This window comes from Leopardus geoffroyi, chromosome D4 (genome assembly GCF_018350155.1).
Source record: "Leopardus geoffroyi isolate Oge1 chromosome D4, O.geoffroyi_Oge1_pat1.0, whole genome shotgun sequence".
Lineage (NCBI taxonomy): Eukaryota > Metazoa > Chordata > Mammalia > Carnivora > Felidae > Leopardus > Leopardus geoffroyi.
In genome coordinates, this window is record NC_059342.1 from 89,004,830 (window position 1) to 89,029,311 (window position 24,482).

Here is a 24,482-nt window from a genome sequence, read left to right on the forward strand (position 1 = left end):
TTTTCAGAAATTGCCAAGCTGTTTTCTAGAGTGGCGCTACCATTTTACCTTCCCACCTGCAGTGTATGAGCCCCAGCTTTCTCCCCACCCTCGCCAACACTTGGTTTTGTCTATCTTTTCGATTCTAGCTAAGCGAGTGGGTGTGAAAGAGAATCTCCTTGTGGTTGTAGTTTCCGTTTCTTGCATGACCGATGATGCTGAGCGTCTTTTTGTGCAATTAGCCATTCGTATTTCTTCTTTGGTGACGTCAATTACAGTCTTTCACCTGTTTTTTAAATTGGTTTGCGTGCTGTCTTATTATTGAGGGAGAAGATTTCACTGTTATTCTGGATACAGGGTCTTTATCAGGTATATGATAGAACACGTGAGGTTTTTTTTTTTTTTTTTTTTTTTTTTTTTTTTTCCTTACACCAGGACCAGAGATTGTGGAAAGGGGAGGGGATGGTTAAAGGTAATAATAATTAACGTGTGATATTTGAGTGTCCTTTGTGAGGGGACACAGGGCTGTGTGTCTTATCCTGATTATCTAGGACACTTCCTCATTTTCTAAAGGTTCTGAGACTGTTTCAGATGCTTGCTCTCCAATTTACAGTTTTTGATAAAGAAAAGGAAATGTTGATTTAGGGAATTCTTAAATTTCTGTGAGTTAGAATTGGTCTTTTAATACTTTTAGCATAAAGGCTACGTGGCTGTTACAACAGATGTAGAACACCAGCAGTTAAAAAAAATTTTTTTTAATGTTTTATTTATTTTTGAGACAGAGAGAGACAGAGCATGAGCAGGGGAGGGGCAGAGAGAGAGGAAGACACAGAATCCGAAGCAGGCTCCAGGCTCCGAGCTGTTAGCACAGAGCCCGATGCGGGGCTCGAACTCACAAACCGCGAGATCACAACCTGAGCTGAAATCGGACGCCCAATAGACTGAGCCACCCAGGCGCCCCAGAACACCAGCAGTTTTTTTTTTTTTTTTTCAACGTTTATTTATTTTTGGGACAGAGAGAGACAGAGCATGAACGGGGGAGGGGCAGAGAGAGAGGGAGACACAGAATCGGAAACAGGCTCCAGGCTCTGAGCCATCAGCCCAGAGCCTGACGCGGGGCTCAAACTCACGGATCGCGAGATCGTGACCTGGCTGAAGTCGGACGCTTAACCGACTGCGCCACCCAGGCACCCCCACCAGCAGTTTTAAACAAACTAGATGTTTGTTTCTTCTGCAACAGGCTGACATTAGCAGTCCTGGCTATATAAGGAGACACTGTCATCTTGTTATTCTTTAAAATGTGGATTCTCGGGGCTCCTGGGTAGCTCAGTCGGTTAAGCGTCCCACTCTTGATTTCAACTCGGGTCATGATCTCATGGTTCATGAGATCAAGCCCCACATCGGGCTGTGTGCTGACAGCACGGAGCCTTCTTGGGATTCTCTCTCTCTCTCTCTCTCTCTGTCTGCCCCTCCCCTGCTCATGCTCTGTCTCTGTCTCTGTCTGTCTGTCTGTCTGTCTCTCTCTCTCTGTCTCAAAAATAAATAAATAAACATGAAAAAGTGAAATGTGGATTCTGCCTCAAGATCCAAATGGCCACTCTGGCTGCCCTGTCCTTGTACAGGCAGTGGAAAGTAGAAGAGAGACTGCCTCCCATTCCTTCTAAGAAAGGGGCTTGTGTCATTTCTGCTCACATGCCATTGGCTAAAACTTAGTTACTTGGTGATGTTGAGCTGCAGAGACTGGGAAATGTCGTCTCTATTCTGGGCATGGCGGGGGAGGTGGTGCATATCCATCTAAAACTTACGGTTAAGGTCTAAAACTTAGGGGTTGAGGGCAAGAGAGGAGAACAGATGTTGGGGGCCATTATTTGCTCGGGGGTTCCTGTAACTAGTCTGTGTGGGATGCCCATTCGTTTTTCCTCAAAGAAAGTCTAGTTGATCTGCAGTTATTGGCCCAAGCCTTATTGAGGAGTTAACTTTAATGCTGTTTTTTAGAATTGCAATCAGAATGTTCTTATGCTGAAACAGCCATAAATATGAATTATTATTGGTTCGAAAATTTGAAAATTCACTTAGTGGTTAAATCCGATTTGGGAGTCGCTGCTTTACTGACTATCGAGCTTAGACACACCAGCTGGTAGCTGGGGTGGCGGGCAGGCCGACAGCTTCTGCCGGTTGACTTTGGAAGCAGAACTCTATGCCGTTTTCTCTTCAAGTGACTCTTTCCTCCTGACATCACCGCAGTGTCCCTTAACGAGCAGTTTCTCCAGTGTTCTCTGCAGCCATACTTCTCTGGTTATTATGTGGCTTTGGATTAATATGCCATATCTGTCGCTTCTGGAGGAGAAAAGCAGTCCCATTTATTTCGCCACGCCTTTGCTCCTCTGCAGACCACAGCCACTCCTAACAAGTGCAGGGATGAAATCTTGCGGCTCCATTTGTCCTTTGGGTGCGTTTAAGAACCTTGACAACAGAACACTTCGGTGCTGACTGTTTTGAAGAAGCAAACATAAAAACAACTTCAGTGTTTCCTTTCTAGGATTTTAGGCCTCACTAGCAATTGTCGAGAAACTTGCCTTCCCCGGGCGCAGCTCTGGGCTGCTCAGAGGACCTTCGTGCCCAGGGAGCCCATGCTCGCACAGCCCCCTTCAGCTGCCCCAGAGATAACCCGGATAAACACCAGCCCCTCTGCGAACCTCCTGATCCCTGCTGGGCCTTGCACTGTGGGGAGGTTCAGAGGACGTGTTTTCCTTCCCTACTGGCCCTTCTCTCTACCCTCCCTCCAGCTGCCTGCCTCCCCCACCCCCAAGTAACGTGATCTCCCTGGCCTGCTCTCTGCTGGCCAGATTCTTTCAGTCTTAGAGAAAGAGAAGGAAAAGTTAACCAGTGGTGTCCCAGGTCAAAGTGAACAAAACTATAAAAGCCAAAAGCAGCGTTTGAAAAGAAAAGGGGTCTGGCCATTCGGGCTTTTCCTTTATCAGTGTTTCTGCGTAAAGTTTGTGCTTAAGCTTACCTTATTCTAAAGATAATAGTCTGAAGCGTTTTGACTTTTGCAACATTGCTATTTTGGATTTGGTTTGGAGTTAGCCTACTCTTTAGTCAATATTCAGGTTAGAGGCAAGCAAACGAGATTTAGGGATTTAAAATAAAATTCTTTGGCGTTTATTATAAAAGTTAACTAAAGTAAAGGGACAAAGACAACTCATGAAAATGCATGGAACCTCTCTGAGTTGAATTCGTGCACTTAGAGTTTAATACCAATTATCCCAGACTATATTTTGTTTAATAATATATCTGTTTAGGGGCACCTGGATGGCTCAGTTGGTTGAGCGTCCGACTTCGGCTCAGGTCATGATCTTGCGGTTTGTGAGTTCGAGCCCCGCATGAGGCTCTGTGCTGACAGCTCGGAGCCTGGAGCCTGCTTCAGATTCTGTGTCGCTCCCTCTCTGCCCCTCCCCTGCTCATGCTCTGTCTCTCTCTGTCTCAAAAATAAATAAAAACACTAAAAAAAATAATCATGTATCTGTTTATAACTTGACTTGTAAATGGATGTAAGAATTCAGGCTTTGCTTGCTTCTTCACCACCGGCAATATTACGATTTGAAACCTGTGGTGTGCAACAAACTGTAAATAGTTTTGCAGCCTGGTGTCCTAAACTGGTCTGTCTGCTCTTGATGATGGATACGGTACCTACCTAGCGGGTGTGACATAATGGAAAAAAAATCTAACGAGGGAGTTTGGAGGTCTGGGTTCTTTCCCTGGCTCTGCCACACTTTGCTGTGAGACCTCATGCAAGTTATTTAACCTGTCTGTGCCTCAGTTACCTCATCTATAAAATGGGCAATAGAGATTCGGATTAAAAATGATTAAAGATTGAAGACCTGTTTTTCTCTCTATCTGTTCCCAAGCCCAACTGAAATGATAATATGAAGATGGTTTTCTTCTAAGTGAAAATGCGTAAGGGCAAAAGAACCAAAAAGGATAATTGGACAAGAAAGGTGAACACAGTTTTCAAAATGGAAGATAGTCGAAAGCAAATCGAAACCTAACTCCTTCTGAGAGAGGTATTGATTAGAAGTGAGCCAGTGTGCTTGTAAGATCCTGAGAAAAAGAATTAACATTAGATGCATTAGTACAGAAAGCAGGGGGTGGTGAGGCCTACAACTGGAATTGAGGGGATTGGTTGAAAGTTGGTTTAGATTCTTTACGCTCCTCCCCAACTCTACAGAAGATGGCCAGCTCTCCTTCCCACCTAGAAGTATTATATTGACAGATTGCCCTAAGGACTCTGGACTCAGGGGCATTGCCCCCACCATTGGTACAAATAAGCCAAGGGGCTGATAAAAGACTCACTTCGAGCTGTCTCATTGTGAAATTTCAGAACACTAAGGGTATTAGAAGATATTCCAGAGCTTCCAAAGACAAAAACAGGGTCATATGTGCAGGATCAAGAATCAGAGCGGAATTGCATTTCTAAACAATACTGGAAGCTAGAAGCTAGTGCAGAAATGTCTTCAAAATTAAATGGGAAAAGTTATTTTTCTTTAATTTTCTTTTTTCTTTTTTAAAATTTACATCCAAATTAGTTAGCATCTAGTGCAACAATGATTTCAGGAGTAGATTCCTTAGTGCCCCTTCCCCATTTCACCCATCCCCCTCCCACCACCCCTCCCGTGACCCTCAGTTTGTTCTCCATATTTATGAGTCTCTTCTGTTTTGTCCCCCTCCCTGTTTCTATATTAGTTTTGTTTCCCTTCCCTTATGTTCATATGTTTTGTCTCTTAAAGTCCTCATATGAGTGAAGTCATATGATTTTTGTCTTTCTCTGACTAATTTCACTTTGCACAATACCCTCCAGTTCCATCCATGTAGTTGCAAATGGCAAGATTTCATTCTTTTTGACTGCCGAGTAATACTCCATTGTCTATATATACCACATCTTCTTTATCCGTTCATCCATCGATGGACATTTGGGCTCTTTCCGTACTTTGGCTATTGTCGATTGTGCTGCTATAAACATGGGAGTGCATGCGTCCCTTCGAAACAGCACACCTGTATCCCATGGAGAAATGCCTACTGGTGCCATTGCTGGGTTGTAGGACAGTTCTATTTTTAGTTTTTTGAGGAACCTCCATACTGTTCTCCAGAGTGGCTGCACCAGCTTGCATTGCCACCAACAATGCGAAAGAGACCCTCTTTCTCTGCATCCTCACCAACATCTGTTGTTGCCTGAGCTGTTAATGTGAGCCATTCTGACAGGGGTGAGGTGGCATCTCATTGTGGTTTTGATTTGTATTTCCCTGATGATGAGTGATGTGGAGCATCTTTTTCATGTGCCGGTTGGCCACCTGGATGTCTTCTTTGGAGAAGTGTCTATTCATGTCTTTTGCCCATTTCTTCACTGGATTAGTTGTTTTTTGGGTGTTGAGTTTGAGAAGTTCTTTATAGATTTTGGATACTAACACTTTATCTGATATGTCATTTGCAAATATCTTCTCCCATTCTGTCAGTTGCCTTGTAGTTTTGCTGATTGTTTCCTTCTGTCCAGAAGCTTTTTATCTTGATGAAGTCCCAGTAGTTCATTTTTGCTTTTGTTTCCCTTGCCTCTGGAGATGTGTTGAATAAGAAGTTGCTGCGACCAAAGTCAAAGAGGTTTTTGCCTGCTTTCTCCTCTAGGATTTTGATGGCTTCCTGTCTTACATTGAGGTCTTTCATCCATTTTGAGTTTATTTTTGTGTCTGGTGTAAGAAAGTGGTCCAGGTTCATTTTTCTGCATGTCGCTGTCCAGTTTTCCCAGCACCACTCGCCGAAGAGACTGTCTTTATTCCGTTGGCTATTCTTTCCTGCTTTGTCAAAGATTAGTTGGCCATACAATTGTGGGTCCATTTCTGAGTTCTCTATTCTGTTCCATTGATCTGAGTGTCTGTTTTTGTGCCAGTACCATACTGTCTTGATGATTACAGCTTTGTAGTATAGCTTGAAGTCCGGGACTGTGATGCCTCCTGCTTTGGTTTTCTTTTTCAAGATTGCTTTGGCTATTTGGGGTCTTTTCTGGTTCCATACAAATTTTAGGGTTATTTGTTCTAGCTCTGTGAAGAATGCTGGTGTTACTTTGATAGGGATTGCATTGAACATGTAGATTGCTTTGGGCAGTATCGACATTTTAACAATATTTGTTCTTCTTATCCAGGAGCATGGAATCTTTTTCCATTTTTTTTTTTTGTGTTGTCTTCAATTTCTTTCATAAGCTTTCTATAGTTTTCAGTGTATAGATTTTTCACCTCTTTGGTTAGATTTCTTCCTAGGTGTTTTATGGTTTTTGGTGCAACTGTAAATGGGATCGGTTCCTTGATTTCTCTTCCTGTCGCTTCACTGTTGGTGTATAGGAGTGCAACCGATTTCTGTGTGTTGATTTTATATCCTGCAACTTTGCTGAATTCATGAATCAATTCTAGCAGTTTTTTGGTGGAATCTTTTGGGTTTTCCGTGTAGAGTATCATGTCATCTGTGAAGAGTGAAAGTTTTACCTCCTCCTGGCCGACTTGGATGCCTTTTATTTCTTTGTGCTGTCTGATTGCAGAGGCTAAGCCTTCCAATACTATGTTGAATAACAGTGGCAAGAGCGGACATCCCTCTCTTGTTCCTGACCTTAGGGGAAAAGCTCTGTTTTTCCCCATTGAGGATGATATTAGTATTGGGTCGTTCCTATAGGGAAAAGTTATTTTTAACCTAGAATTCTATACCCAGCCAAACTGTCAGAGTAACATAGAAGAAAGGCATTTTTTGGACCTGCAGCACCCACCCTCCCACCCCCCCCCTCACCTTTTTTTCTTTTCAGGAAGGCACTGGACAGTGAATTCCAGCAAAAGAAGAACAGAAGTCAATAATTAGAATTGAGAATATTTTAAGTGTTTTAGTATTTGGAAAAGATACTACCAGGTGTTTAACAGATCTTTGAAATATTTGGGGGGAAACAGTAATAGATCTATAGAAGATTAGTCAAATGAAAAAAATCAAGGTAATTAATATCTCTAGGTTAAATGAATAAAGGAAATATTCATAGTGTATTATTGGCAGAACAGTGAACAGTATTTATATCATCACAGTAATGTAAACACTATTGATTTAACCAAAAATTGTGATTTTACTGTTTAGGGAGGTTGGGATACTACCAAATATAATGTGGAAAGCTGATGACTCCAGAAACAATATGAGGATATTAGTTAGAAATCTGAAGGAGGCTGCCTGCCTCCGGGGCAGCAAACTGGGGGATGGAGTTAGGGGATTGCTGTTTTTATTATAAAACTTCAGTACTATTTGATTTTTAACCTTGCATGTGTATTACTTTGATTAAAAATTAAAATTAATTTAAAAATGGGCATACCCATAATAAATTGCTTCCACCTAGAGAAAAATTATCGTTTAATAGTTATGTTTGACTTGTTAATTATAAAAATGTAGAGTCTTGATGTAATGAGATTTTCTAGAAAGTAGATTTACTCTAAGGCAGTTCGAATTTGGCCCCCAGCTAAGAATTGTAGCTCTGGAAATACCAGGGGAACTAACAAAACAATCGGTATTAACTGTGTGCGGCTAGCTCATCAAGTCCTGGTCCTGAAATCGGCCCCCATTAAAGATGTGGGGTGTGGAGTTTGTGATTTGCCACAAAGCTGTGGTTGCAATCCCTGGCTTTCGGATGAAAGGTAGGACTCTGACATTTCAATCTCAGTTGCAACTCCTACTCCATAGCTAGTGTTTCTTTCCCTTAATAAAATAAATGGATTCCTTGTCCCTTGGAAAACCTCCAGACTACTTTCACTCCCTCAGACTGTGCTTTCTGGAATCATTTTCACATATCACATTTGTTAATTTTAGCTCTCGACTTAGTCCCAGTAAGACTTACGCAGGCACACAGACCATCATCTGATCTGGTTAGGGGGCTCTTTTGGAAATAACAATAGCTCCTGTATATGGAGCACCTTCCATACATTATTTTTAATCTTCGTAACCCTGTGAGATAGCCCCTCACCCCCAGTGTTAACGGTTGAAGAAATGAGGGCTCTGAGAGGTGAAGTCCGTTGCCCAGGCCACCACAGTGGATGATGTACACGTGCCGTTTGGAGCTAGGCTGCGTGAGTAGCTCATTCAGCCTCTGCCGTGTTGCCTCCCCGTCTTACCAGTCCAGAGTCAGCAGGCCTTTGTGACACTTGACCCCCAGGTAGTGCTATCTCATGGGAAAACTTGTAAGAGATGCACGTGTGTCCTTGTACAGTGGCCAAAATGGATGTGACTGACTGATGTGGTCTTCTGAGCCGCATTTTCCTTTTGTTGGACCCACACTGGACCCAGCAGGCTCTCGCGGGAGAGTGTTTGCAGAGTCAGAGGAAGTGGGCTTTGTTGGCAGGTACATGTAAAATAGCATGCACTTACTTCGAGATCTTTGTTCTCCCGCCCCCCACCCCCCAAAGTTACTGGCTGGGCCAGAAACAGTGAAGGGGTCTGTCACATTTGGGATCATCTGGTCCGGGGGGGTTCCACACCAGGCCCCATGTCAGATTCACCTGTCTCCCTTCCACCTGACCCCCCATCCTGCAGCTCCTGTCTCCTTCCCTTGACCCACTTTTGCCCCATCCCCCACCCACCCCCCCCCCCACATTTAAATAGGACTGAACTCCAAACTTAAAAAAAAATTGTCTTTAGCCTAAAATCTTTAAGAGAAGGGTCCTCTTTTGGTGACTTGGTCTAGAGTTGTGTGCTTCCTAGATTGAGGAAAAAATTGGTTTCAAATGAGAAAATTTTAGAAATATCCATTCACGTTTGTCCTATTTCCAGTGAAAACAAGCACCTCTTCTCTCTTCTAAAACAGTGGTTTTTGGAGCACGGGGGTGGCTCAATCCATTAAGCGTCCAACTCTTAATTTCGGCTCAGGTCATGATTTCAAGGTTCTTGACTTTGAGACCCATGTCAGGCTCTGTGCTGAGGCCTGCTTGGGATTCTCTCTCTCCCTCCTTCTCTGCCCCTCCAACACACACACTCTCTCTCTCAAAATAAATAAATAAACATTTAAAAAGTATATATATAAGGGGTGTCTGGGTGGCTCAGATAGTTAAGCTGACTCTTGGTTTTGGCTCAGGTCATGATCTCACAGTTCATGAGATTGAGCCCCGCATGGGGCTCTGCTCTGACATCCTGGAGGAGTCTGGGGATTCTCTCTCTCTGCCCCTCTCATGCTCACATGTACACTCTCTCTCTAAATAAATAAACCTAGAAAATAAAAAAACGATATATACTTAATACGTTTTAAAATATTCTTCAATAGTTCTAGTTTTCTGAACTGTTTTCTTTTAAGATGTTTTCCCTAACGGTTAATGATCTTTATTTCAACCTCTAGCTTTGCTTATCTTACCCTTTCACTTAAATTGAAAATCATGTGCCATTTTGGAAAGGTCACGGGCTCTGGACCATACTGCTTCCAGAGCTGTGTGAACTTGGACAGAGCCCTCTCCCCATCCGCCCAAGTTTCCTTATCTGTGAAATGGAATTAAACTACCCAAAGTTCATGGGATCGTTGTAACACTGGTGCCTGGCACGTATCAGGTGCACATTAAAAGTCTGTTTCTTTCCCAAACTGGATGCAACCAAACCAACACGTTAGTTCACATCTTTTTCGTTTCTTTGCTTGTGTAAGTTCATGCCTTTGGGTTTAAGGTTGCTCAAGGGAAACCTTTCTTGGGTCTTTTTTTCATTCTTGTAAGATCGGGGCTCGCCTTTATTTGCTTGTAACAGCGCCTTTTGTACCTTGCTAATGAGTTTCAAACGCATCAAAAGCTGGATCTGGAAAGAGTAGTCCAGTTTGGTCTGGTAGTGTACAGGTTGGCAAAATTTTCAATATTTGTTGTTGCTGATTCAGAGTGTTTCGCCAGACCTGTTGATGCACGCTTTTATAACTATAATTTAAAAGGTTTGGATGCAGTTTATAAGCATTACTCATTTTAAGAGGATTTAAGAGGATAAGGTCATTTTCGATTCAAGAAGAGAATATTAGTAATAGCCATTAGCCTTTTAAAATAAACTTACATCCCAACATAAAGTGCCTCACATGCAAACAAGTATTCGGACTTGTATTAACTGGTAGTATTCAAGGATGCGGTCAGAGCCGCAAAAGTGCCTGCCAACGTATAATTGTTGGCACTAAGCTGCCGATTTGAGTCTGGCTCTTTAAACCTGAAATGCTGTATCAGTGACACACTTTATTATTGTTTGGTCCAGTAATAAAGAACTTTCCGGAAGGGCACCAAAACAGATACTGTATTTTTCAGTTTGTCCTGGTGGCACCCTTTCAATTCTATTTTTGGTGCTACGTTTGGGAGTTTGAAAGATTCAAGACAACACTAAGCCAGTCAGCTGGCACTACCTGCAGGCCCTCTAGCAGAATGAGCGTGCCTCCCAGAGTCTAGATGGCACCCACAGTCACCGCGCTCGTCTCTTGCGTCTGCAGGTGGTGGGAACTGCGCGCTTACTTTCCTGCCCGTGCCTTCTTAGGTGCTCATGAGGCCTGAGCTGGTACCACAGCACTAACCACTCAGTTGCAGGAAAAACACATTTTGTACACTGATCACAATTCGGTAGGACACTTCCGAAAAGTTATTAATGGCCTGGCTGAGAACCCCGGTGATACGCACTAGTCACGTCCAGTCCACTTGTGAATTTTTATGTGCTATATTTGGCAGACCTACATGAAGATCTTGTTACTTAGCCATTCCAAGATACCCAGGTTTCTGTTGTTACAGGATAGGCTGGAAAGTATAACAAATGAGTCCAGCTTTGTCTTCTGGGGTTGACCGTTCGTAGCCAGGGTCTCTTAACCAACACTGGCTCTGAAATATATGTTAGCTATTTTTTTTTTAATGTTTATTTATATGGGGAGGGGAGGGGCAGAGAGAGACGGAGACACGGAATCCAAAGCAGGCTCCGGGCTCTGAGCTGTCAGCACAGAGCCCGACACAGGGCTCAAACCCATGAGCAGTGAGATCGTGACCTGAGCCGAAGTCGGACGCTTAACCGACTGAGCCACCCGGGCGCCCCAGTATGTTAGCTATTTAACCAAAGATACAGATCTCCAAGGCTTTAATCCATTTGGAATTTATTGTTGATGAGAGGGTACAGTGTAATCCTCCGGTCAGGAGCCTGATCCTTGGAACCAGGCAGACCAATGTCGGTTTCCAACTATGGGACCTTGGGCAGGGTGCTTGACTTTCCTGACTATTAGGTCTTACCCTGAAGATTTGGGATAATAACAACCCCAGTCCTCACAGGATCGTTGTGCAAACGCAGTGTTGTAACAAATGGACCATGTTTCTCCTAAGAGTCTGACGCATATCAGATCTACTCCTAAGATCTTCCACGCATCCTTTCTTATTACTGCTCATGTGTTCTAAGATGTGAGCTACACTGATTTTTTTCTCTGTTGCAGTGCAGTTACTTCGTACTACTTATTAAATTCCTTTTCTTATTGTTACTGAAATATATCTGATTTTTATTAAATTCGTTGGTATGATTGGGTTCCCTGTTACTTCCTGCTGATCTAGATTTCTGATTTTGTGTCACATAATATACCATTGTGATTATTGTTATTTTGTTATAATATTGTATATGATCAGTCCTAACCAGAGCTATAAAGATTTGAGCCCTGAACGGCAATGAAATGGGTTTCAAATAACGGTACCCCGTGGCACTCACCAAACCAGGGGGAAAAAAAATCCCTGTGGAAGAAAATAAGGCAAAGAAGGGACCCAGGCCCTGCCCCTGAGGATTTCTCCTTGTGAAAGCTCAATTCCCTTTACATATAATCAGAAATTATGTTTGAACTTGAACTCACACCTCTCCTCCCGTTTCCAACCATCTCCTAGTCTGAATGTAGGATTTGACAAACGTGTTGCATACCTGTGAGGTTGTCATGTGGGTTCTAGCTCTGATTATTCATTCTTTATACACCCACTGAGTTAGCCTTAATCACTGTAAACTCCGTGAACATGAAATGAGACCAGCACTGGTAGAGCAGAGGAATCCGCATTATTCACCAACATTTTGGGGACACAGCGTTTGCCAGAGCCCCGCGCACCCGCCGAGCTGGGCTGTAAGCGGTGCAGGTTGGCGTCTCGCCACAGAGATGCTCGAGGTTGCACAAGTGGTGGCCGAGCAGGCCTGCGCTGGCGGCAGCCAGAGTAGCCCGTGTGTCTTTCTTGGGCCGTTAGGACTTGGCAACGTTGAGAACCACTCAGTGCTGCACCTGAAATCAGCACCCGTGTGGACCTAGAAACCGGCCCCGGGTTGGTTTTGGATCTCGGCAAGTGGGCCGGGCCGGGTCGGGCCCGCCGATCGCCCGCGACGAGCGGGGCCGGCCGACCGGCGCGGCGCCGAGGGGGTTAAGGCGGCGGCGGGGGCGGGCCTCGCGGGCCGGGCTCGGGGCCCTTTGTTAACAGGCGCGTCCGGAGCGGAGACGGAGACGCGGCCGCGGCCATGGGCGGGCGCGCGGGGCGGCGGCGAGGCGGCGTGGCGGGGCCGCCGGGGCGCGGGAGGGCGCGCGGGGCCAGCGGGGCGCGCCGGGCCTGAGCGCGCGGCGCAGCGAGCCGGGGGGCGCCGGCCCCCAAGCCGCCGGCCCGCGAAAATGTTGGAGATCTGCTTGAAGCTGGTGGGCTGCAAATCCAAGAAGGGGCTCTCTTCGTCATCCAGCTGCTACCTGGAAGGTAAGCGTCGGCTGCCGCCGAGCGCTCGAGGCGGCGGCGGGGCCGCGGGCCGGGCCTTCCCGGGCCGCGCCCGCCCGCCCGCGCGCGCTCCCTCCGCGCCCTCCCTGCCCCTCCCTTCCCTTTCCCTTTCTCTGCCCCCCCCCCCCTTTCTTGCTCTCTCCTGGTCTTTCCCGCGACCCCGCCTGGGCGCTGCGGGCCGAGCGGGAGGGTGCGGGGCTCCGGTCCCCGCGCCCTACCCTGGGAGCCCACGCCGGGATGGCGGTGTCTCCGGGCCCCCAGCCGGAGGGGGGGGGGCTCTCCCCGAGAAAGTTTGAGAAAGCGAACTCTACAGGCCCGAACGGCCCTGTGAGCCCACGTTGTGGAATTTCCACCGTGAATTGGGAATTATGTGTCAAAAAGGTCGACCCGTGTTTGTGAAACATGTGATTCTCATTAAGTGTCGTGTACAAAGGAACACCGCTCTACCATTTATGGATACGGAATTTCAAGTGATCTTTCTACCCCACGCCCCACGCGCCCCCAACCCCCAACCCACTCTTATCTGCAGACCACGAAGAGGTCTTAGGAATTCTCCCTTTTCGCGGGGATGGGGGAAGCGAAGTTACACATTTGAGAAAGGCGTTGTGAATGAGTCCAGCGTACTTGGCGGGGGAGGGGGGGACCTCATGTTGGGTTCGCTCCATAAAGTGCAGACCCAGGAGCATCTTTCTTTTTGCCTTTTTTCCGTTCTGCTTTCCTTTCCTTCTCTCATCCCCGGTGTCCTTCTTTCCTGTTGCCTTTCCTTTTCTTTGCTAGTAACAACCGAAAGAAAGTGAACCGGGGAGGGTGCGTGGGGGTCGTCATTTTGGACTTGAAATCGATCTGCCTTAGGGACCGGACATCCCAGACGAAATCCTGCTGGTATTTCTCTGTCATTTTCACTGAGGACTTAAAATAGGAATAGAAATGTAAAGCTCATCTGAGAACAAGTTGGATTGCTGCTAGTGTGCCATGAAGTTGTAACGTACTTCTTTTTAAAAGGAAGGAGAAATAAACGAAGGCCTCATAAATGGTCTAACCTCTTTTCCTTCCAACTTTTTTTTTTTTAATACCCCCACGACCCTCACCAGCCACCTTTTTTTTTTTTTTTTTTTTTTTTCCTTTCTGATTTGAGGGCCTGCCTGGAGTCACATAAGCAGCTTAAACCATAAACACCAGTGATGCAGGTGAAACCTGTTTGCTCTTGCTTTCACAGGATGTGGACATCCATCCCTCTTCCCTGCCTGCGATTTTGGGCCTTCGAGCGGGCTCACAAAATCCACCAGTTGGAGGGAGGAGACGGTTTATTTGTCCCTGAAAGTTGGCATTTGAAGCGGCCAAAATCATCTTCAGTTCATGCGTCGCTTATTTTCCAAGTTGCTCAAAATTCTGAGCACATTCTCATTTACATCTGTATCGAGTTAGTGTTCGGCATTATCTCCATTTGCAGATGGACGCCCACGGGCGGAGTAGATGAACTGGACTTTTGTAGCTGCAGAGCTGTGACATTGTTTTTGTTTTCTTGGGGTAAACCGGAGATTTAGGGCAGACTGTTTTTTTGGGGTAAACTGGAGATTTAGTGCATAGTTGAATTATTGGTTTTTATTTTAGGGGGTGGATCTCATCTAAAGCGTCTTACTGCTTCCTGTCCAGCCTTTCCGTTTTTTACTGACATCCTAAGTCAATCAATCAGTGTTTATTGACACCCTCTCAGGGCGCAGGCCGCTCAGGGCACAGAGAGTCGAATATAGTCAGCTTTTGCATTCTGTCAAAGATGGTTCCCGCCGTGAATGCGACCTGATCATGCATCTGTGCGCTCCCCAGGCCTCGCTGTCAAAGCAACAATTAAACGCTTACTGTATGCCAAGCAGTGTTTCAGTATTTCTATATGATTTGGTGTGCGTGTTTCTCATGATGGCCCTGTGGTTATTTCCACTTTACAGATGAGGAACCTAAGGCCCCAGAAGGTTAGGAAACTTGTCTAAGGTCCCAGAGCTAGCAAGTGGTGGTGCTGGGATTTGAACCCATACCGTCTGGCTCCAGAGAGCCGAGTTTCAGCCATTCGGTGCTTTACCAACTGTGACTGTGACCTTTGGCACTCTCTGTGGATGTGGAAATGGCAGCTTCAAGAACGTCTGGAATAAGGCTATTCTTTCTTTCTTTTCTAGAAAACTAATACTGATAAAAATGATCATCTTTCGCAGAAGTAAGAAAATTTAAATGTATATTAAAATAGCTGTACATGATTTAAAAAAAAAGAACATTCTAAAAGGGTATTTAGTGAAAAGTAATTGTGTCTCCTACCCAGTTTCCCTACCCAGAGGCAGTTACTCAGGAGTTTTCTTGTGTGTCCTTCTGGAGATATTGTATGCGTACAATAAGCGTTTAAAACATTTGAATTTTGCGTTCCAACTTTGTGAAAATGTGTGTTTATAGGCAGTATGTATTCACCATGACCGCATTTAGCTTTACAATCTTAGGTTGACTTCAAACACCCAGCTTTCTGATTATTGCTTCCCCCTAGAGATGTGGAAGAAAACATGAACACTGGCCATGTAAAAAAAATTTTTTTAATGTTTATTTTTGAGAGAGAGACACACACACACAGAGACAGACAGAGACAGCACGGGCGGGGGAGGGGCAGAGAGAGAAGGAGACACAGATTCCGCAGCAGGCTCCAGGCTCTGAGCTGTCAGCACAGAGCCAGACCTGGGGCTCGAACCCCCAACCATGAGATCATGCCTGAGCCGAAGTGAGGCGCTTAACCGACTGAGCCACCCGGGCGCCCTGAGCACTGGCCATTTGAATTCTTTTTTTTTTTTTTTTCCCAGTTCACTCTTCTTTGTTTATGTGTGTATTTGCATACATCGTTCATGAATATTGTACATGTATATGCTAGCTCTGTAGTGTGGAATCAAAAGTAATGTGAAGTGAACTCTTCTTGAACTTTCAAATTTATTTTAAGGGCCGCTTTAAAATGCTGCTTTTCAGCAGTTAACTTTCTGGCAAATACTTTATGTGGTGCCAGCTGCACAGATATGTACAGTGTTAGAACTTCTGTAGAGCAGCTCAGGCTCTCTTTCTAAATACTCTCTCCTGGGCTCATCACGTGCTTCCCTTGTTTAGTAACAAAGAAAATGCCAGCCTCTTCCAGGAACCTAATGGAAAGCCAGCCAGTTCTCCTCGCTTGAGGTGACATTAAAACTGGTGAGCATTTATGATGTGACAGGCGCTGGCACCAAGCGCTTTGTAGATACCCTTACCTTATTTGCATACCACCACTGTGAGGTTTCTAGAGAGGAGGAGAAAGGCCCCTGTGCCCTTTGGAAATACTTCTGAATTTGGAGTCAGGAGATCCATTTTTGTCTAACCTCTCTCAGCCTCTCTGTTTCTTTGCCTCTAAGACAGAAAGAACAACATCCTCTGTCCAGCCAACCTTGAGAGGATCGTTTTGGGGATCTAGGAGATGATTCACGTGAAGGTTTTGAAATCAATAAAGTGCTGACTGTTTGCATTTATACCTGCATGAGGTTCCTTTGAGAGGTCCCTAAATGCAGACAGTTTCGTGGCTAGGGCATTGCAGAGTCCTCTTCTCGTGTGACACCCGCAGCTCCAGAGCCAGCCAGCCGGGGCCTGGATGCCAGCCCTGCTGCCCGCTGGTCCTGGGCATCGTGCTGTCTGAGCCTCGGCGGCGTTCTCATTTCCAAATACAACTCGTGGTAGGCCCTCCTTCGTTGAGTCGTGAGATTTGTGGGAGAGATTTCATTTAAATTGTTCAGCACAGAGCCTGGCACAGAGCAGGATGTTAGCACATATCAGCTGTTACTTTAAACAAATATTGAGCAGTCTAAAAGGTTGGCATTGCCAGTTTCTCCAATGGCTGAAGTCATGACAGAATCGAGCTGAACCTACCCATAGGTTTTCTTGTTAACAAGACAGTTTGTTTCCATGTTTGCTCTGATGCATAAAATTAATACTTCTATCATCAGTTTTAAGGAAAAGTATCTTCCCTTTTCCTGATCCTTTTTTTTTTTTTTGTAAGTTTTAATTATTTAAGTATTCTCTACACCCAACGTGGATCTCGAACTCACAACCCCAAGATCAAGAACCCTGCGCTCGCCTCACTGAGCCAGCCAGGCATCCCCCCCCCGCCCCCCTCCGGCCCCAGATCCTTTCTTACGCCCATGCTGAATGTTTTAATTGTGGAAAAGGAATCCCGTTGATTCATGATTGGCATCTTACTCTTTCCACAGCTCCAAAGATGTGAAGACTGAACATCTACCTCTCATTACCTTGTTCTAAAATCGTCATAATTTTGTCAGTGTAATCGCTGATCCGAAATAGAAACAGGAAAAATGGTCGACGGAGAAATTAAAAAAAAAAAAAATACATAACACCGTTGTACAACACGATAGTTAGTTAACAGCACTGTATAGTTAGTTAGACTATAGATATAACTATATAGTTATACTATAGATAGTGTAGTTAACAGCACCGTGCTGTATATTTAAAAGTTGCTAAGAGAAGTAGATCTTAAGGGTTCTCAACATAAGGAAAAAATGTGCAACTGTGTGGTGATACGGATGTTAACGAAACTTACTGTAGTAACCAATCTTTTCACAGTCTACATACAGCAAGTTGTTAGGTTGTACGCCTGAAACTCCTACACAATGTGATATGTAAATCATATCAATAAAACTGGAAAAGGTAAATACAAGACCATAAGATCAAGTGGGATATGGGAAGAATTTAACTTTCCGTCTGTAATAGCGGATCATAATTAAACACCCAGAAAGATTCATAAAATAAATTCTTAGTTTTGGGGGGTTTGTGGGTTTTCGTTTGTTTGTTTGTTTGGTTTTTTTTTACTTTTTTAAAGGAAAAGCACACAGCCCATTGAATTCCTTGTACTCATCACCAGCTTTAATAATTCCCAACGTGTGGTCAATTTTAAATTGTCCTTTTTAGTGCAGCTGGCAGAGCGTCCGTCTCCTAATCGGAAGGTCCCGAATTTGAGCCTCAGAGAGGGCAGATTAAGTCATTTTTCATAGTCGGCTGGGCCCAAGATTACCTTGGTTAAAAAAAGAACAGAGAGCAAATTATGGTCAATCTTGTTTTCTTGCCTCGTTGAAGTTCTACTTCCAAAGCCGTTTGGAAAAACAGCTTGCTAATTACTGACATTTGAGAGTCTAACTTTGCCCTCCGATGATGAGAGTTGTCAGTCCCCGAAATTGGCGTTCAGATCCTTCTTTCTTAACCCACACCTAGGTACTTTGTTACACTGTCTGTGTTGGGTGACCCAGAAGACAGACGAGGGAGAAGGAGGTGGGAATGGAGGAGGAGAGGGAGGCAGAGACCCAAGAGGAGAAAGGCTGAGACCAGAAAGGGAGAACCCAGGGGACACGGGACGGGGAGGGATGGCAGAGGTGGGCAGAGGAAGAGATCCAGAGGAGAGGAAGGGAGAGAGCAAGGTCCAGAGAGAGAGAGAGATTGAAAGCAGTGCAAGGGGCTGAGTGTGAGCCATGCAGACTGATGGATGGGAAGCCGTGGGAGAGGCACGTGAGTAACCTTCACCTCTGCCTCTGTCGCCTGGCCTCTCAAAACGCCCGTCATGAGAGAGTCTGCTTAATAGACTTACGGGGGGGGGGAGGGGGGGTGAGGAGGGCGGGGTAGTGTAGTACCCTACACGGAGTGCCTTAAAACTGAATTGAAAAGGTGGGCCGTGAATAGAATCAGCCATTGCTTTTGGGAACCCAGATAGCTTTTTATGGTCCTGTTCAGTTACTCAGGTTAGCGGTAGGAGGAATAATGGCAAACAAGACATTCTCGGGGATTCATCTGCCCTTGGGTAGCCCCTTCGGTGAGTCGGGTCTAACCTGACCCAGGCATCCTTGATGACCTTTTCAGGGAGATCAGGACATACGAAGTGAGTACTCGCAAACCATCCCCGGCCTGGCAGGCGGAAGGGGAGGCTTTCAGTTTGCCGCAGAGGACCTGTGACAGAGTAAATGCTTCTCTGGTGAGCGGGCTCACTGCCCACAGTTTGAATCGGGTCCAGTGCCAGGATCTGGGGAACCTTTCCTCCCCCACAGACAAAAAAAATAAAAGTGTGTGGAGGGGCCGTCTGCCCGTACCGGCCTGTCACGAGTCCTGTTTCTTGTGAACCTGTTTCTTGTACTTTCACGTTGCGCTGTGTTTCGGGATCTTGACCATGGTTTACATTCCATTTTTTAAAAAATGATTGCGTTTCCTAGATCTTTATAAAAGCATTCCTGGTCAAGTGCCATTTGCTCTCCATCCTGCTGTCTGCTGTTTCTGCAGGTTCACAGATAATTAAGGTATACTCGTCACTCCGGACTTAATATTTTCCTTTGTTGCTAAAGACAGTCAAGTGCAAGGGGTTCTGCCTAGCTGTTCATTTAAATAAACACCTGGTGGTGCTGTATGTCCTGCCTAGCCCGGGGCAGAGGGTGAAGGCTGTGATAAGAATGCTGGTCTCAGGGCGCCTGGGTGGCTCAGTCGGTTAAGCATCTGACTTTGGCTCAGGTCATGATCTCGCGGCTCCTGAGTTCGAGCCCCGCGTCGGGCTCTGTGCTGACAACTCTGAGCCTGGAGCCTGCTTCGGAATCTGTCTCCCTCTCTCTCGGTGTCTCCCCCACTCGTTCTCTCTCTCTCAAAAATAAACATTAAAGAAAATTAAAAAAAAAAAAAATGCTGGTCTCTGCCCCAGAGTTCACATTATTGTGGGAACAATAATAAATGAAGAAGTGCTTGGCCTGTAGGGCAGGGTCCTAGGGCCAGGTACCACATGTGGCGTTTGTGCAGAAATTCTCCACCTGCGGTGTGCGTGGAGCCCTCCTGACAGCCCAGCTGGGTAGACGCTGTTGTTGCCCTATTGTGCAATTGAGAAACTGAGGCCGGGCAATTAATGTCTTCAAGACATGGTAGAGTGAATTTAAACAAGGCTTGTCCACCCTGGAGCCCAGGCTTACAGATTCTTCACCTAGGAGGTGAAGGGGAGATAATCAGTTAGGGGTGAGGTACAGAGAGGAGGGAGGACCAGTCAGGCTCACTCGAAGGGGTGAGGCCAAGGAGGATGGAAAGTAGGCTGGGGAGGCATTCCGGAGAGAGTAAATGGCACTTGTCCCAGTGCTCACAAGCCGGGGCAGCAACAAGCTTCGGGTGGGGGAAGCTTCCAGAGGTTTGGGGAGGCTGGAATGGGGGACCGGGGGTTGTGGGAGAAGCTGGTCGCAGACCAGACCCTGCAGGGCCTCGTGTACCCGCTTCAGGAGCTCGGACTTGATGATGACCCCAGCCATGCTGAGAGGGCCTGTTACACGCTGGGAACCGCGTCTTGCCTGTTAATCTGCAAACTGCAGTCTACCCTGCAGGGCACTTGACCGTCCTGTTCTTTGTGTTGCCACAGGTGACCCTGCTAGTACGTAGTGGCTGGCCAGTGACAGGCAGGATCTCTTCTGCCTCTGCCAGCAGCCTTCTCCGTGGGATTTTAATAGGAGAGCCGCTCGGTCGGAGCTGCATTTTAGAAAGACCCCTCTGGTGGCAGTGTGGAGGCACAACGCAGTGGGCAGAGTCAGGGAAACCAGTCAAGGGCACGGTGGGGCACACGGACAGGACAGGACCCATCAGGGAGATTGAGGAGGAAAAGTGGCCACGATGTGGGTGTAAACTTAGCTGGGATGAGGCAGGGGTGAGGTGTGGGGGTGTCGTATTCAGAGTGGTTTGAAGATGGTGAGGTGTTCCGTCTTTATGCTCCGTCTCCAGTAACCGTAGGCTTCTTTGACAACAGAGTCCTAGAAAGCGATACAGAATTCTTTTTGTTTTTGCTTTTTGATGGAGGGGGCCGGCTCTGTGTATCTTTCAGAAAGTTAATACTTGGACTGCTGATAGAGACGACGCGGAGAATTCTGTTTTCTAAGCTTGATTTGCTAGGAACATTGTAATGTAAAGATTCCAGGGGAAATACTTAAACCTTGGTCTAATTTTATTTATTTATTTAAATTTTTAAATGTTTGTTTATTTTTGAGAGACAGAGCGTGAACAGGGGAGGGCAGAGAGAGAGGGAGACACAGAATCCGGAGTAGGCTCCAGGCTCTGAGCCGTCTGCACCGAACCTGACGTGGGGCTCAAACTCATGAACCGTGAGATCATGACCTGAGCCAAAGTCGGGAGCTCAACCAACTGAGCCACCCAGGGGCCCCACCTTGGTCTAATTTTAAGTAACTTTATTTTTTACTTATTATTATTATTATTATTATTATTATTATTATTTTTACTTGTTATTTTTAAAAGGAGTTTTCTCCAGAAACCCATTTAGCTTAACGCTTATAATGCCTGTAAGTGGGAAGTGCTAAAACTGCATTTACTTGTTTACTTATTTATTTTTAAAGTTTATTTACTTAGAGTAAAGAGAACAAGCAGGGGAGGGGTGGAGAACCCCAACCAGGCTCTTGTCTTGTCCATATGGAGCCCAACACAGGGCTTGAACTCGTGAACTGTGAGATCATGACCTGAGCCAAAATTAAGAGTCAGATGCTTAGCCAACTGAGCCACCCAGGCACCCCCAAACTGCATTTATTTAAAAAGAAAACTGCATAATTTGGACTTCTCACTAATTTATAGCAGCCTTCTTTTTAGGCCCCTCCCCCTGTCAGATTACAGGGGTTCTACTGAACCAAATCTATGGTGTAGGAGTTGTTAACCTGGAAAGCCCTTGGGGTCTGGGATAGAATTCAGGGGCTCCATTTCCTTGGATGGGAAAATTTTAGAACTTTATTTCACTAACCTCTAACTGAAAATTAGTATTTCATTTTTTTAAGAATGTAGGTAACAAACCACAGTCAGGTTAGCAATATTGGTGACTTTGTCACCAGTAGAAATCCGATGTTTTCGTGTCCTGTAACAGTTGTGATTATCACTTACACATATCAGAACTTTGAAATGATAGTAGTTACTACTAGATCTTGTTTCTTTAATCCATTAATAAGTAGATACTTAATGCATTAATGAAGAAGCCCTGTATCACAAATAAATTTCTGTTTAAGATTTGAGGACTGTTTCCATACAGCTGTTTTCCCTTACAGCCCTCCATATTCTCTGCATTTGCAGACTTTTTTTTTTTTAAATTTTTTTTTTTTTTTTTAGTATTTATTTCTGAGACAGAGACAGAACATGAGCCGGGGGAGGGGCAGAGAGCAAGGGAGACACAGAATCCGAAACAGGCTCCAGGCTCCGAGCTGTCAGTACAGAGCCCGACGCGGGGCTCGAACTCGCAGACCGTGAGATCATGACCTGAGCCGAAGCCGGACTCTCAACCGACTGAGCCACCCAGGCGTCCCTGACTTTTTTTGGAGGCATCTGGAGACATCACCAGAGGGTCCACAGCACGGATGAAGATCCTTCCCTGAGTAGCCTCAGTGTGTCAGGCTCGCCTTGGATCCCTGTGTTAATCCTGCTTCCCTTGCCAGGCGAGGTCTTACTCAGGAGCCCCTTCTGTGTAGTGCTGGTGAGCGGGCCCCTTCACACCTCCTTGCCCCAATGTCTGCGTTCTTAGAAATTCACCTGGTCTTCTATTTGACTTTTGCTATCGAGGCCGCGTACATTTTCACCAGCTGTGTTCTCTTCCCCCAAGGGGCAGAGGCCGTGTGGGGATTCTTCGCATCACTGCCACCTCACCCTGCCCCTGCTCCCCAGCAGCTAACACAGTGTTTGGGGGTGCTGGGAAGATGTTGTGAAGTGTGATGTTAAGGCCAAGGCTGTATTCAACTAAGCCCGTTTTTTAAATAATTTTAGCCGCTCTGGGTGAGGGTGTAAATTACAAAATAAAGGACCGTGTAGAAAGTGGGTAAAAGGACTTTCATCAAGTTCAGATTGTGGGAAATAATACTTTTCCTCTAAGCTCATATTCTAAAAAGTTGTAGGAGACTGTTGTATACTGACTTGAGAATAGTCTGAGCATGATCTCATCAGTTGGAACCGAGTATGAAATAAAACACGAAGCCTTCCCTCCTTTTTGAGGGATCTGTTTTATAGATTTCTGAATTACAGAGATTCCTTGAACTGGAGGGTAATAGTGAAAGGCCCACAGAGGAAATAAGAATAAACAACAAGGGTTTAAAGAATTGCATGTGAGCAAAAGGAGAGGGAGTGTTTATCACGCCTGACACACCCTGCCCCCTCCCGACCCCCCACTTCCCCTCCCCTCCCCACTGAAGGAGAGCCCACTCCGCTCTGTACTCACAGAGCAAACCGAGGCCTTGGGCACCAGCACCTACAGGAAGGTGGGAGCTTCCCAGGGATGTTTTCCCTGGAGGTGAAATCCTTCCCCTCGGGTCTGTGAAGTAGCCTCATGGCCCCTGAAGGTCACCAACGTTTTACTTCTCTTCCTGTTTGCCCTTGGTGGGTGCAGGGGCAGCCCCTGGCCGTCTAGACCAGATACGCCTTATCTGAGAATCTTCCGTAAACATTTTTGATCACTGACTCACAACTTTAAGAAAGGATTATTTTTGTATAAGAAGATCTTTAACTTGTACTTTAAAGACCCAAGCCATTTTCTTAGAATACTTAGAATATTTACTTAGAAATAAGTTAAGCAGGCATGGGCCCCGAGCACGAGCGCAGGGGAGGGGCAGAGAGTTGGGGGGGGGGGGAACACACAGAATCTGAAGCAGGCTCCAGGCTCTGAGCTGTCAGCATAGAGCCTATGTGGGGTTCAAACTCACGAACCATGAGATCATGTGACTGGAGCCGAAGTTGGATGCTTAGCCGACTGAGCCACCCAGACGCCCCAACAGACGCTGAAATTTCTTTCCCAAGACTTAACAATAGCCAAAAGATCCATTGGAAGAACAGAAAAGGGGAGCTAGTTTGGACATCTTTCTTGAATGAAGCTTCGGGGCTTCTTTAAGGGTCCGACTTCCTGACAGTGGGCCTGACAGAAAGTCCCCGCGTTAAGCCAGGAAGGTTCAAGTACATTCTGCAGTGTTGGCCTTGTGAGCTGTGATCACTTTTAAGGTTGACGAGCACAGTTCACTATGAAATGAAGCAAGGAACTTGGCATTTATGCACCGTGAGTCAATTTTGACATCAGCCTGGATGGGGAATTGACTGGAAGGTTTTGGTGTCGGACTGTGGCTACACTTCAGTGTCTCCATCCAGAGGCATGCGTGGGCATTACTTCCCTTTGGGCTTCGGCCATAAATTTGTGGAATGGAGCGAGAACTAGAGAGGAAAACGGAGAGACTGCCTTGGATTTCCTGACGTCCTGTTGAATCGAAAAGCAGCGGGAGGCCCTTTCCTTCCTGACAAAGGGCTCATCCCCTCGCGAGAAATTCCCAGCATCGGTCTCCCTGTCGGGGACGGTCCCTCTTGAACCCTGACTTGAAATCCACAGGCAGCCCTGGGCGAGTATCGGCCTTCTGCCTCTTCCAGGTGTTTTCCAGGCCACTTCCCCCTGATTATGTAACTTTGATCAAATCCAGATGCTGCAGAATGTTCGATAGAAGAGGTCAAATGGCATTTGAGAAGAAAAGCGTTTCTGTATTCATGACTTTGGTTTAATTTCCTGTGTGGGCCTGGTCTGCCAGAGTTGTGTGCTCATGGCCACAAGGTTGGGACTCCAGAGGGAGGTGCACAAATGTTTTTTCAGGACAGCACGAGGAGGTTCCTCCTCCCCCAGGGTTCTTTTTCAGGTTAGACGATCAATTGTGGAAGTGTCAGCTG

At 45.9% G+C, this 24,482-nt stretch overlaps 1 protein-coding gene across 2 annotated transcripts in view; it reads left to right on the plus strand.

Moving 5' to 3' along the window:
• ABL1 (ABL proto-oncogene 1, non-receptor tyrosine kinase) overlaps positions 1-24,482 on the plus strand; it is a 143,218-nt gene that overhangs the window by 85,469 nt on the left and 33,267 nt on the right. Inside the window, exon 1 of one of the 2 annotated variants that reach the window (XM_045468790.1) lies at positions 12,552-12,725. The exons of the other annotated variant lie outside the window; for it this stretch is intronic. Coding sequence (XP_045324746.1) covers positions 12,647-12,725 — 79 coding nt within the window. The 5' untranslated portion in view covers positions 12,552-12,646. Of the gene's footprint in view, positions 1-12,551; positions 12,726-24,482 lie in introns of those variants that run through there. 2 annotated transcript variants of the gene reach the window in all.